At 35.2% G+C, this 12,006-nt stretch overlaps 1 protein-coding gene across 1 annotated transcript in view; it reads left to right on the forward strand.

Annotated features, from left to right (window-relative positions):
* Positions 1-4,770: 4,770 nt before the first annotated feature.
* Positions 4,771-12,006, forward strand: part of LOC144973768 (polycystin-1-like) — a 70,639-nt gene continuing 63,403 nt past the window's right edge. The window contains exons 1-10 of the mRNA XM_078916660.1: positions 4,771-4,894; positions 5,897-6,300; positions 6,549-6,617; positions 7,083-7,154; positions 8,300-8,368; positions 9,025-9,093; positions 9,533-9,604; positions 10,126-10,197; positions 11,413-11,484; positions 11,920-11,991. Of these exons, the coding sequence (XP_078772786.1) occupies positions 6,020-6,300; positions 6,549-6,617; positions 7,083-7,154; positions 8,300-8,368; positions 9,025-9,093; positions 9,533-9,604; positions 10,126-10,197; positions 11,413-11,484; positions 11,920-11,991 (848 nt within the window). The 5' untranslated portion in view covers positions 4,771-4,894; positions 5,897-6,019. The remainder of the gene's footprint in view (positions 4,895-5,896; positions 6,301-6,548; positions 6,618-7,082; positions 7,155-8,299; positions 8,369-9,024; positions 9,094-9,532; positions 9,605-10,125; positions 10,198-11,412; positions 11,485-11,919; positions 11,992-12,006) is intronic.

Below are 12,006 nucleotides of genomic sequence, written 5' to 3' on the forward strand. Positions count from 1 at the left end.
GCTTCACTTTGAGTCCAAATGAGCTTGCTGTCGTGTGTAAACTTTCAGTCTTCTGGCATATATCCTGAAATATATGGAAGAGTAGTCCAATGTCATCTGAGTAATCTAAATCCTCAAGTGTTGGTGTAAGACCCCATAGTATTCCTCGTTTTGGCCAAAGAAAATAGTATGGGTGAGAGGATACAGCCATGTTTGACTCCAATGTTCACGGTAATTGGTTCTGTTAATAACTTATTGTTGTGTACGACTCTGCTCTCAACATTCTTGTAGAGAGATTGAATAACGTTAACAGTTTTCTGTGGAATACCATAATGCCTTAGTATCTTCCATAGACTGTCTCAATGAACGCTATCGAAATATTTGTCAAAGTCGATAAATGCGATATACAGGGAGTTGTTCCACTCATTCGATTGTTCCAAAATTTGTCGAAGCACAAAAATGTGGTCTATGCATGATCTACTTCTAAAATCTGCCTGCTCTTGTCGCAGGGTGTTGTCTATTGCTGCGGAAAGTCTTTTGAGTATTATACGGCTAAATACCTTACTAGTCAATGACCTAAAGTTATACCTCTCCAGTTGTTACAATTCCCAAGATCTCCCTTCTTTGGTAGTTTAATAATGGTTCCTTTCCTCCTTGTTTCGGGTATTGATTCTTGCTCCCAGATATCTTGCAGTATGTCTCTGAGGAGACGGGGTGTCTCTATGTCTTCTGCTTTCAACATTTTTGGACAAATACCATCATCTCCAGGAGCTTTCCCATTCTTCAACTTTTTTATTGCTTCCCTGGTTTCTCCAACTGTAATGTCACCCATATCAACTTCAATATCTTCATCTGTCTCTTTAATAATGGGGAAGGTATTTTGGTCTGGTTTGTGAATGATTTTTTGGAAGTGCTCTTTCCATCTTTTCTTCTGTAATCACTGAGCCATCCTCAGCCGTTACGGGTACATCTTGGTTAGTACCTCTGTCTCCTCTAATTTTCTTGGCTATCATGTAGACTGTTTTCATGTCTCTCTGATCTGCTGCTGCTTGTGCTTTCTCTTCAAGTTGGTCTACATATTTCCGTTTGTCCTTCCTTGCTGATCTTGTTCATCACACATTACTTTTAATCTTTCTGGCCAACACCAACATCATCATCACCGATATTCTTATCATCATCATCATCATCATCATCATCATCATCATCATCATCATCATCATCATCATCATCATCATCATCATCAACAACATCATCATCATCATCATCATCAACACCACCACCACGACCACCATAATCATTATTATCCTCACAACCACAACAATCAACATAATAATATTAGTAGTACTATTAAAACTTCCAATCTGCATGTGATCATTACTATAACATCACTATTTCCACTACCACCACAACAAACAAGTATCACCACCCTCATCATCATCATCATCATCATCATCATCATCATCATCATCACAACAACAGCAATTACTTCCACTGCTAATTCAACTATCATCATACTGACACGACTACTACTACTATTACTACTACAACTACTACAACTACTATTATTACTACTACTACTACTACTACTACTACTAACTATACTACTACTACTACTACTACTACTACTACTACTACGACTTCTACTACTATACTACTACTACTACTACTACTACTACTACTACTACTACTACTACTACTACTACTACTACTACTACTACTACTACTACTACTACTACTACTACTACTACTACTACTACTACTACTACTACTACTACCACTACTACTTCTACTACCACTACTACTACTACTACTACTACTACTACTACTACTACTACTACTACTACTACTACTACTACTACTACGACAACAATAACAACAATAAACACAATGATGGTCAAAAACAATCGTCTCTATAGTTACCATGAGTAAATAACACTACATATCCCTAACGCAGAACATAATTGACACAGAATCCCCCCCCCCCCTCCCCCTTCTCAATCAGCCGTTAAATGTTTTAGCCTGATCATTGTTCCTTTTGTATAAAGAATATCAATCTTAAAATCTTTCTGTTGTTCTTATGGTATTCACCAGGGCGTGGCTATATTGGTTGATTTGGTGCCTGGCACCACTCCATCTTTTAAAAACGGATTACATCATTCAAAATATAATAAAACAGAAAAATGGTATATATCGCCTCTTACTTATTTGAGTTAAGTCTTTTCTGTATTTTTTTCTTTCTTTTATATTTACAAATATAGAATGTTTTAAGTCATTTTATTCTGATTCTGGCAGCCCACCTTATACTGTAATCACACCACGCCACTGGTATTCACCCATATTACTCACCTCAATGATTAGCTATTATGACCTTCGTCCTCTAATAGCGGCTGCCGCCACGGCCCTAATTTAGTTTCTTAAAACTTTTCGAAAATTATTTCTATTGAAGGAGAGCCTGGTTGTTCAATAAAATAAGTAAAACATATGATTTCCACACAAACAGGCATCGTTTTGTCTGTTGTGACAATAATGCATAGTAATTTCTTTCTGCTCCATTGTTCACCTAACAGTGGTGGTCTTGAAATTGTTCTCCTCGGCATTGAGAGAAAGACAATTCCACAATTGCCTCAGGCAACGTCTCGATTTAGGTAGATTTAAGGTCAGACACGGCAGATGCATTTTCAATTACAGCCACACACCATCTCCTTGAGACTATGGTGTGCTTAATATGAAGTCTGGAGTCATTTCCCACAAAACACAGATTGGGATAGTTTTGATAGTGAACCAAGTCATGGCACCGTAATCTAACTTTGGGATAAACATTTACTCAACGAGCATCGTAAGAGCCAAGGAGGTTGGCCAGGGCTATCCAGCAACTCTAAAGCTTAACTACTGTAGGTCTTGCGGGATTGAAGTCTGATTAGTAGAAAGCAAACTCAGGGTATTGCATCCATGGAGGAAAAGAATATTCATCCATCATTTTGCACACAACAGTTAGAAAGAAAATCACATTTTCTTGATGTCCTCCTTAATTCTGTGCCAGGAGCGCAAGCGAGGACGAGAGACGCATGCGCACAACCAACATGACGTTCTCTCTCTAATAACTTTCCCTATACGAGTCTGGGGTACATTTGTACCCCATACTGCAGGAATAGGTATAGTGAGGGTGTTTTTTTTTCTTATGTGAGGGTTTGGGGTACATTTGTACCCCACAGTTCAGGAATCGGGGTTGTTAAACACAGTGCAAGAATGTTGAAAGCCAAAGGCGCGTAGCTTGCTGTTGTGATTTCTACATTCATAAAATATGATAGCAATTGATGGAACGAAATTGACGTCTCTCAACTCTTTGTTATTGTTTTTAGACAGCCATTTTGATGACTAGTTCTCACTAAATTATATCAATCAGACTAAACGTTTAATGTTGCAGGTAGTTTTGTGTGTTGGTACGTTATATCCGGCTGGCGGATGTTATGAGTATTTTGCATAAACGCATAGCATCAATTTGGACTAAACATGCAAATGCGAAAAATTTACACGTGTTTCTCCAGAGAGGCGAAGCGCATAATTCTTTTTCACGGTCTTAGGCGAATAACAATACTATTAGGGCGCACAACCCTGAACTCAGAGGGAAGAGGTCAACTTAATAATTATGTTATCTTATGTGCGGCTATGTGGTCAAATGGTATGACACTCGCTTTCGGATCGGAAGGTCCTAGGTTCGAGCCTCGCGCTCGGCGCATAGTTGAGTCCTTGGAAAAGGCTCTTTACTCACATTCTCTTACCGTACTCAGGTGTAAAATGAGTACCTGGCCTTTAACAGCGTTGTCTTTGTTCGAAAAATTGTAATACCACCTAACAGGCGTCATGTCCCGTCCTACATGTGAAATGTTGCTGTTGGCCAGGGACCCCTTGTAAAGCGCTTTGAGCACATTTAGTGGTTATTGAGCTATATAAAGCCCAATTATTTTTTTAAAAAGCTCAATATTTTAATTATGCATCTCTTATAAAAACGGCGATTGTTTTGAGAGGTTATACTGTACGAAACTTACATGTGCGTGTTAAAGACGTTTAGATACGGTGTCTAATTCACATTTTTACATTCAAAGTGCCCCTGTGAACATAATTCAAGAATGGCAAACATGTACCGTACTCAATGCGTGACCATTGGGTCTTCGTGACATGTCTTGTTCGACCTTTATGAATTGTCTTGTTCAACAGTTAGTCGGGGGTTGTCTTTGTGAAAGACATTTATCCTGTCTTACTGGAGACGGGCGTAAAAAATTCGGAGGATCCCCTTATAATTATAAGCCCACATGCAAAAATTCACAGCACCACATTTCATAATTTTTGAGGAATTTGCGATATTTCTCACGGACTGGAACGTACAATATTATAATATGTTAATTCCTCCCCCCCCCCCCCCCCCCCCCCCCCCTATTTTTCAACATTTTTTAAAATTAATTAATTTTTAATTTTATTTTGGTGCAGTTTCTTATGTGAATAAGCACAACACGCTTGTTGTACTACTTTGCATTTCACGATTTTTTGCCTTATCAAAGTGATTGGGTTTGTTTTAATGGCTTTTATTATTAAGTGTGAAAGTACAGCGACACTGGTCATAGCCAATTTATCGGAACGGACGGGGAACAAGGAACATGCGTGTAGAAGCACGATTTGATCCGTGTAAACAGTAGTTAACAATTTGGAATTACTGAAAAGCGTCACTTATCGCCAAGCAACAGTAGCACTAACTGAAATGGACCGATCAAATTTCGTGTTGATGTCACATGACTTAGTTCTCTCAGTGTAAAACAAAATGGCGGCCATAGAATCGATAAACAAGACAAGTAATGGTCGCCACAGCTTCTGCCACGATAGCACGGATGTTTTATAATTGGCAATATCTGCTCTCCTTGTGGTAACCATAAAACCGATTAATTAAGATTGATGTTTTCCCCATAAATTTATACAGATAGTCGAGAATGATAAAGCTCAATGTGTTTTTCGTTTTGGTTTTAATTCTGAGTTGTTTTGCATTAAGGGCTTAGGCTTAGTCCCAGTCCCAGGACACGGAACAGTTGTCAGTTGTAAACAATGTGAAGGACGGATTCTTCATTTTAACTGCAGGAAGAAAACAATTATTGTTTGCGTGCATTTTTGGTCAGTGATTTTTCAATCTACACATTAAAGAAATTATAGCTTGTGTTGTGTAGCCACGAGGTTGTGCTTTCCTCCGAAATGCAGCTGAGCGATCTCATCATTGAGATACCCAGATAAAAATATTAATATCTGTTTTCCAACAACGGTTTAGGAAGTTTAAAAAAGCATCGAACAATTATCAGTGATAAAAAAAAATAATTCACCATATTTTTTCTTCCTCCCTTACACACACGCATCTTTCTGTTTTTCAGTCTCTCCCCTCCTCCTTCACCCCATCCCCTCTTTTTCCTTCGTAATTTGATTTCATTATATAATATGATTATTATTTTTTCCCTTGTCATAATCTGGGTGTTTTGTCTGTCACCCGACTAAGACCAAAAGCCGGAACATTCATAGATTTGTGTATTGTTTTACCTCAAGAGTAATATATACTCTTTATATTTTTGTTATATTTTGACTGACTCTAAGCATTTTTAACTAATTTCTAGATTTGTAGGGCTTATCCTATTGATATAGTTTGGCCTCAGGCTCAAATTTTTTGTCAGGCTGTATGTGTCTGATTATTTATTATAACTACGACTTTTCTCAATTGTTATTTTGAAACCTTTCTTTAAAGCTCTATAACGTATGGCATGTGTTTATCAGTTTTAAAATGAGTTTGTGGCATTTAGGACATTATTAGTCGAAGAATATTTTATATTATACTTTATGTATACTTAAACTATATCAAATTCACAACTTCTTTTATTTACCTTTTCAGATAATTTGCAACAAGTGTATTACAAAGCCTTACTGCTCACGAATATGTTTTCAAAAACTAGCCGTACTTCAGTCCACGTATTGAATCCTATCAAACATCCTATCGTTGATCACTTGATATAGTATGTCTACAAGTTTCCTTAAGAGTCTATTAAAATATGGAAGTCAACCTATTAAAAGGATTAAAGGAAGAAAGATGCAGATCGTTGCAGTCCTCATTCTCTCCACACTCCTGTTCAAATGTGCACTCGGTGAGGATTATGACCCAGTGTATCCAAATTATTATTATGAGGGATATACTCCATATTGTCCATCCGTGTGTACATGTACTGAAGTGGAATTTGACTGCTCGAATGCCCAATTATCATCAATACCAGGAATTTCTAATCCAAATGTCCAGAGAATGTAAGTATAATTTTATGTTATCATTTAATGGGTTTTTTTTGGGACTTATTTTGTTTTTGTTTTTGTTTTTGCTTATGTTTTTTTTTTTTTTTTTAAATATTAAGGTCAGTATACCTATACCTGTTTATTGTCGTATTTAAAAGACGGAGATAAATATTTGATATATTCCAACTACAAAGTCTATGACTGAGCACATTTTTAATGTTATGAATATGATTAATATTTCTCTCTTTCTCTCTTTATTTCAGTGTGCTCAAAGAAAATCTATTATCCTCCATAGACAGCATTACCTCATCTGCCTCATCAGTACTGTATATGTAAGTCATCGTCAAACTATCTAGATTTTATCATTATTTTTGACATACGATCAAGTTGCAATGTCTATAATATAAGCGTCTCCATATGAAATCTGCATTGATATACAAGATAATTGTTCAATATACAAAAACTGAACCAACATTCAAAAAATTTTTAATGGGACTTAAGTGGTATTTTGATACATACGTTAAGTCAATATAAATATAAGCACTGTTTATTTATCCGTGCTGCACTGCGTATGACTATAATACTAGTTTTAATGCAGTTTTTTAAGAGATTGAGCGGTCAGATAGGGGGGGGGGGGGGGGGTGAAACCAGTAGTAAGATGAAGAATACCATGTGGTTGAATAGCATCCTATTCTGAAGATAAAAAATAAATTGATCAATGAACCTTTTCATAGAATTATCCTATGCCATTTTATTTCAATCTTATATCTGTTGCTTTTTTCCTAATATTTTCACAGAGATGCATCATCAAATCTCATTTCATCTGTAGATTGGTCATCATTTTCATCCTTGACGACTCTGAGGGAATTGTAAGTTTATTTGATTCTTTCCTTTTCTTGATTTACAACTTTTGATATACCTGATTGCAATTCTGTTGACTCTTATCTAACACTATAAGAGATTAATGTGTTATACAAATCAATACACACAATAGTATTTTGTGTGTAAGAAAAAGGATTTTTTTTCACTGAGAGAAATCACTGATTCAAAGGATGTTTGATATTCTTATAGCCCAACTACTGAGTAATGTAGCTGTCAGATTTCAAAATTACAACTCACAATAAATAATGAAGATTCTTCATTTAAGTTACCCACTCAAGGAGGCTGCACAATGCAGTGTCCCATCAAATAAAAAAATGAAAAACAAGCAATACGGAATGTGGTCAGTGACTAGATGGGTAAAACTATGTCCATTTCAACATATACCGAAACACAATCTTGACTCGGCTATGAATGAATAGCAGGCTGTAGTCAGTGACAAATACTAAAAAAAGTTCAGATAAAAAACTTGGACCCATTAAAATACAGACTCGGACACAAACAGAATTGTTTCAATCTGCTTTGATGTGGACTTATTTTTGGATCCGTGTTCACCCACCACTTATTGGTTACATTGGTCTGATATCAGATGTGGCCAAAAAAAAAAAAGAAAAGAAGATGAGACGAAATCTTGCAGTAGATTCACATCATATTCAGAGGTCACAAGACTATTAGATTTGTCCATTCCATTCTACAGAAACTAGTATGTGCTGTTGCTTTGTGGGTCTCTAAGGTACTATTTTAGGTTGATGTTTTCTTTCTGTTTTTTTTTCTTTTTCTTTCCCAGTTTTATTTTGTTGTCATTTTTTTGTTGTTGTTGTTTTAAAAAAATAAAAAAATTAGGAGGGTGCAGGTTGTTTTGTTATTTGTTTGATTTGTTGTTTTTGTTGATGTTGTTTTATTTAGACTTTAAACGGTGCTATGATAAATTACATTTTTGTCATGTGAATGAGGTCCAGAGCAAGTGGTTATAGAAATCATAAGGGCTATTTGTAATTCAGATCTTAAAATTTAGAAAAATCATCATCTTTGATTACCTTTTGTGGCAGCTAATTTACTATGACTGTTGATATTTTCAAACAATAAGCTGATAATGATAAGATATTAAACGTGACTTTTTTGTCTTTTTTTTCAGATACCTTCAGACGAACAAAATATTTTGGGTTGATGCTTCCCAATTCCACGCATCAAATTTACTTATTCTGTGAGTGGAAAAAGATTTTAACGTGTGAAAACAGACTTTCATAAAATTGATTTTAAAAAAAACAAACCAAACCACATCTCTGCAACGTTTTTTTTAAATTTAACGTTAACAACGCCACCACCACATTATCTCATTCGTCTGTAGTGTTTCATTCATCCTGTTTTGTTGGTAATGGGGAAACCTGAAACGTCCTTTTTATCTGTTTTTGTATATGAAATTGAAGCTTACAATCATTTTCACATTGTTATTTATTTCTTCGAGCTTCGAGCAACAACATTTACAGTACCTGGTGATGGACAGCAATGATTATTGTTTCCTTGTATGTTTATAGGATTAAACAGTGCTTGAGACAATTTAGGGCATACTATTCCTGGAGGATCATTTTTAGAATAAGTAAGCTTAAGAAAGAATATCTGACAGATGACATGGGTTATGGGAAATTGAACTTTGGTATCATTTGACTTGCTTAAGATTATAGCATTAAGATGTATTAAACATTATACAAAATGTGTAAATGAAAAAAGAATATTTGTTAATTTCTAGTTTATTCAGAGGCATTTTTCATCATTACTTATGTACATTTCGCTATAAAATCTTATATCCTTTTTTAACTTGTTTTTAATTTAAATCCTTATTTTTATTTTTATTTTTATCAGAAATGTATCCGTCAACAAATTACTCAGTATTCAGTTTGGTGATAATGCAGATCTACCTCTGCAAGAGCTGTGAGTATACTGATTTTTTTTTTTTTTACGTTGTCCCAGAGATAGGAATTTGTTAAATATGTCTCAAAATTGGAGGAGAAAGATTTAGAGCATTTAAGATGATAATGATAATACTTTTATAATTTGGTTTCCCAAAAATTTCTCTCCATGCACTCTACGTTTATTGAATTATTATGCGTGTTACAAACAATTAGAAGATATGTTATTGGAAAGGTCCAAAGAAACATCATACACATCAAAAATATTATTTTGAAAAGAAAAATTTCTTCGGTTGCCACTTAAAATATACCAGTGATTCTATTTCTTTTTCTTTTCTTATAAAAAAAAATTTAATCCAAAGATATGCTATGAGATAATACGAAAAAAAAAAGATAATCTTTTTGATACCTTTACTGGTGAATGTGTTTTGAAAAAGTTTCTTCAATTTCTTTCAATGCAGGTACATAGAAAACTGTGATTTGCTCTCACTCAACCCTGGTGCTTCCAATTCTTTATGTCAACTTCAAATTCTGTAAGTCGTTTGATACACTTTGTTATTTTGATAAACAGCTAATACCCTACTTAACTTACACAATTGAAAACCAGGATTTGATTTTATTGATCAATGAGTGTGTCATTGATATCTGGTGTTAACGTGATTTTTGTGAAAGTAAACGTATTGAGTTTGATGACAGAATGTATCACAAAAGTGCAATTTAATTGTTATGGTCACTTTGTGCCATCCTTAGATAGTAGAATTTACTTCAGTTTATACCTTATTTTGATCTCAGTCTCGTGTTCACCAGACATGACATATAGAACGAGACATGACGCCTGTTAGGCAATATTATAATTTTTTTCCCGACACTGTTAACGGCTAGGTACTCATTTTACACCTGAGTACGGTGAGAGAATGTGAGTAAAGAGACTTTTCCAAGGACTCAACTATGCGCTGAGTAAGGCTCGAACCTAGGACCAATGCAATTTATACAAACTATTTTCATTGAATTTCAAAGTTTATTGTTCTGGGTTTGTTTTGTTTTTTTCCAACAGGCATGCTGGAGGTAACAACATTGGCAACCTTCCATCTGGCTTCCTGGATTGTATGTCAAATTTAAGGGAGTTGTAAGTAACTGGAACTGAGTGATTTCAACTCTCTCTCTCTCTCTCTCTCTCTCTCTCTCTCTCTCTCTCTCTCTCTCTCTCTCTCTCTCTCTCTATCTCTCTCTCTATCTATCTATCTATCTCTCTTCTCTATCTATTCTATCTCTCTCTCTTCTCTTCTCTCTCTCTCTCTATCTCTCTCTCTCTTCTATCTATCTATCTATCTCTCTCTCTTTATCTATCTATCTCTCTCTCTCTCTCTATCTCTCTCTCTATCTATCTATCTATCTCTCTCTCTCCCCTCTCTCTTTCTCTCTCTCTCTCTCTCTTCTCTCTCTCTTCTCTCTCTTCTCTCTCTCTCTCTCTCTCTCTCTCTCTCTCTCTCTACGTATCTATCTTTCTGTCTTTCTTCCCCCCCCCCCCCCTTTCTTACTTTAATTTTTACATTTTTTCTCTTTTTAAGTGAATAGCATATTTATTATAATCTCTTTTTATATACTACTATCCTTAGAATGAGGTAATTGGAATACTGTTTAATTGGAATGATATCTACCTATTGGTGGTGTTCCAACTTGGTGTCTTTTACTGCAGTATGTGTCATGTGAACTATTTGTTTGACTTTGTGGTCTTATAGTGTGGCACTTGACTTCGGGCCAGTCGGTCTCGAGTTTGAGTCCTGCTTTTAGAGATGCAAAATTAAGTCCTTGTAAAGGGCTCTTTCTCACATTATATCACTGTACTTAGGTGTAAAATGTGTACCTAACAATTAATAGTGTTGTGATTGTCGAAAATAAAATTGTAACATTGCCTTACAGGCATCACATCTTGTCCGGCATGTTAAGTGTTGCTGTTGGCTAGGGACCTTTTGTAAAGTTCATTGAGTACATTTAGTGAATATTACGATATATTTATGCTCATATGCTCAATTTAATATGCTAAAAACTGAATCAATAGTCAAAAATGTAAAACTTGGTTAGTTTTATATGCTTTATAAAGAAAAAATGAATGTAAAGGGGAGTGTAGCACAGGAGAATGGTCTTTGCTTCATACTCGGAGAGTACAGATCTTGACTCCCTGCTGCTTTATGTGGCCTTAGGCAAGTCACCTTGCCCTAACTCACTTCACGGCACTGCACTAAGCTATCATCTGGATTATTCTATTCTAGTCTTTTCTCGAATAAACTTTTGAGACAAAATTTCCCTGATGCGGGATTCAAAGGTTTTTTTTTTCTTTCAGGAAACTAAATGACATGGGTCTCACAGCGTTATCAGCCGACACGTTTACTTCTGCTCCAAGTCTTCAAACTCTGTAAGTATTTATCAAATATTTTCATATTGAAGATACATCCACCACAAACCTTTTGCATTTTCACAATCTTTATGCTACAAGCCTTAGCAATCTTTAAAAAGGAGGGGGGGGGGGGGTGATTTTCAATTGTGTATAAAAAAGTCAATATATAACTATTCCCAAGTGACAACTAAATGAATCTGATTGTTTGATGTACACTATATATTCCATTTTGCTTAGCCTTTTTTTAAAAAAAAATAGTTTTTGATCAATTAAAAATTCCTCAACTTTTATCAAGTTTGGGACGATAGGTATTCCAATGCCTCCATCATTGTTACATTTTTATTTCTTCAATGAAATTTATAGTTCCTAATTGTTTTTTTTTTTTATCATTCATTTATGTATCTTTCACTAAAATGTAAAAATGCAATGTTTTTTTTTTCTTTTGTCCTTCAGAGATCTCAGTCGTAATATGCTTACGTGGTTACCTGATGGGATTTTTTCCAACCTGAATGATCTCCAATTTTTGTGAGTTGTGTATTT

The sequence above is a fragment of the Berghia stephanieae genome, chromosome 5, assembly GCF_034508935.2.
Source record: "Berghia stephanieae isolate SIO BIC M18660-M18661 chromosome 5, UCSD_Bste_1.3, whole genome shotgun sequence".
Classification (NCBI taxonomy): domain Eukaryota; kingdom Metazoa; phylum Mollusca; class Gastropoda; order Nudibranchia; family Aeolidiidae; genus Berghia; species Berghia stephanieae.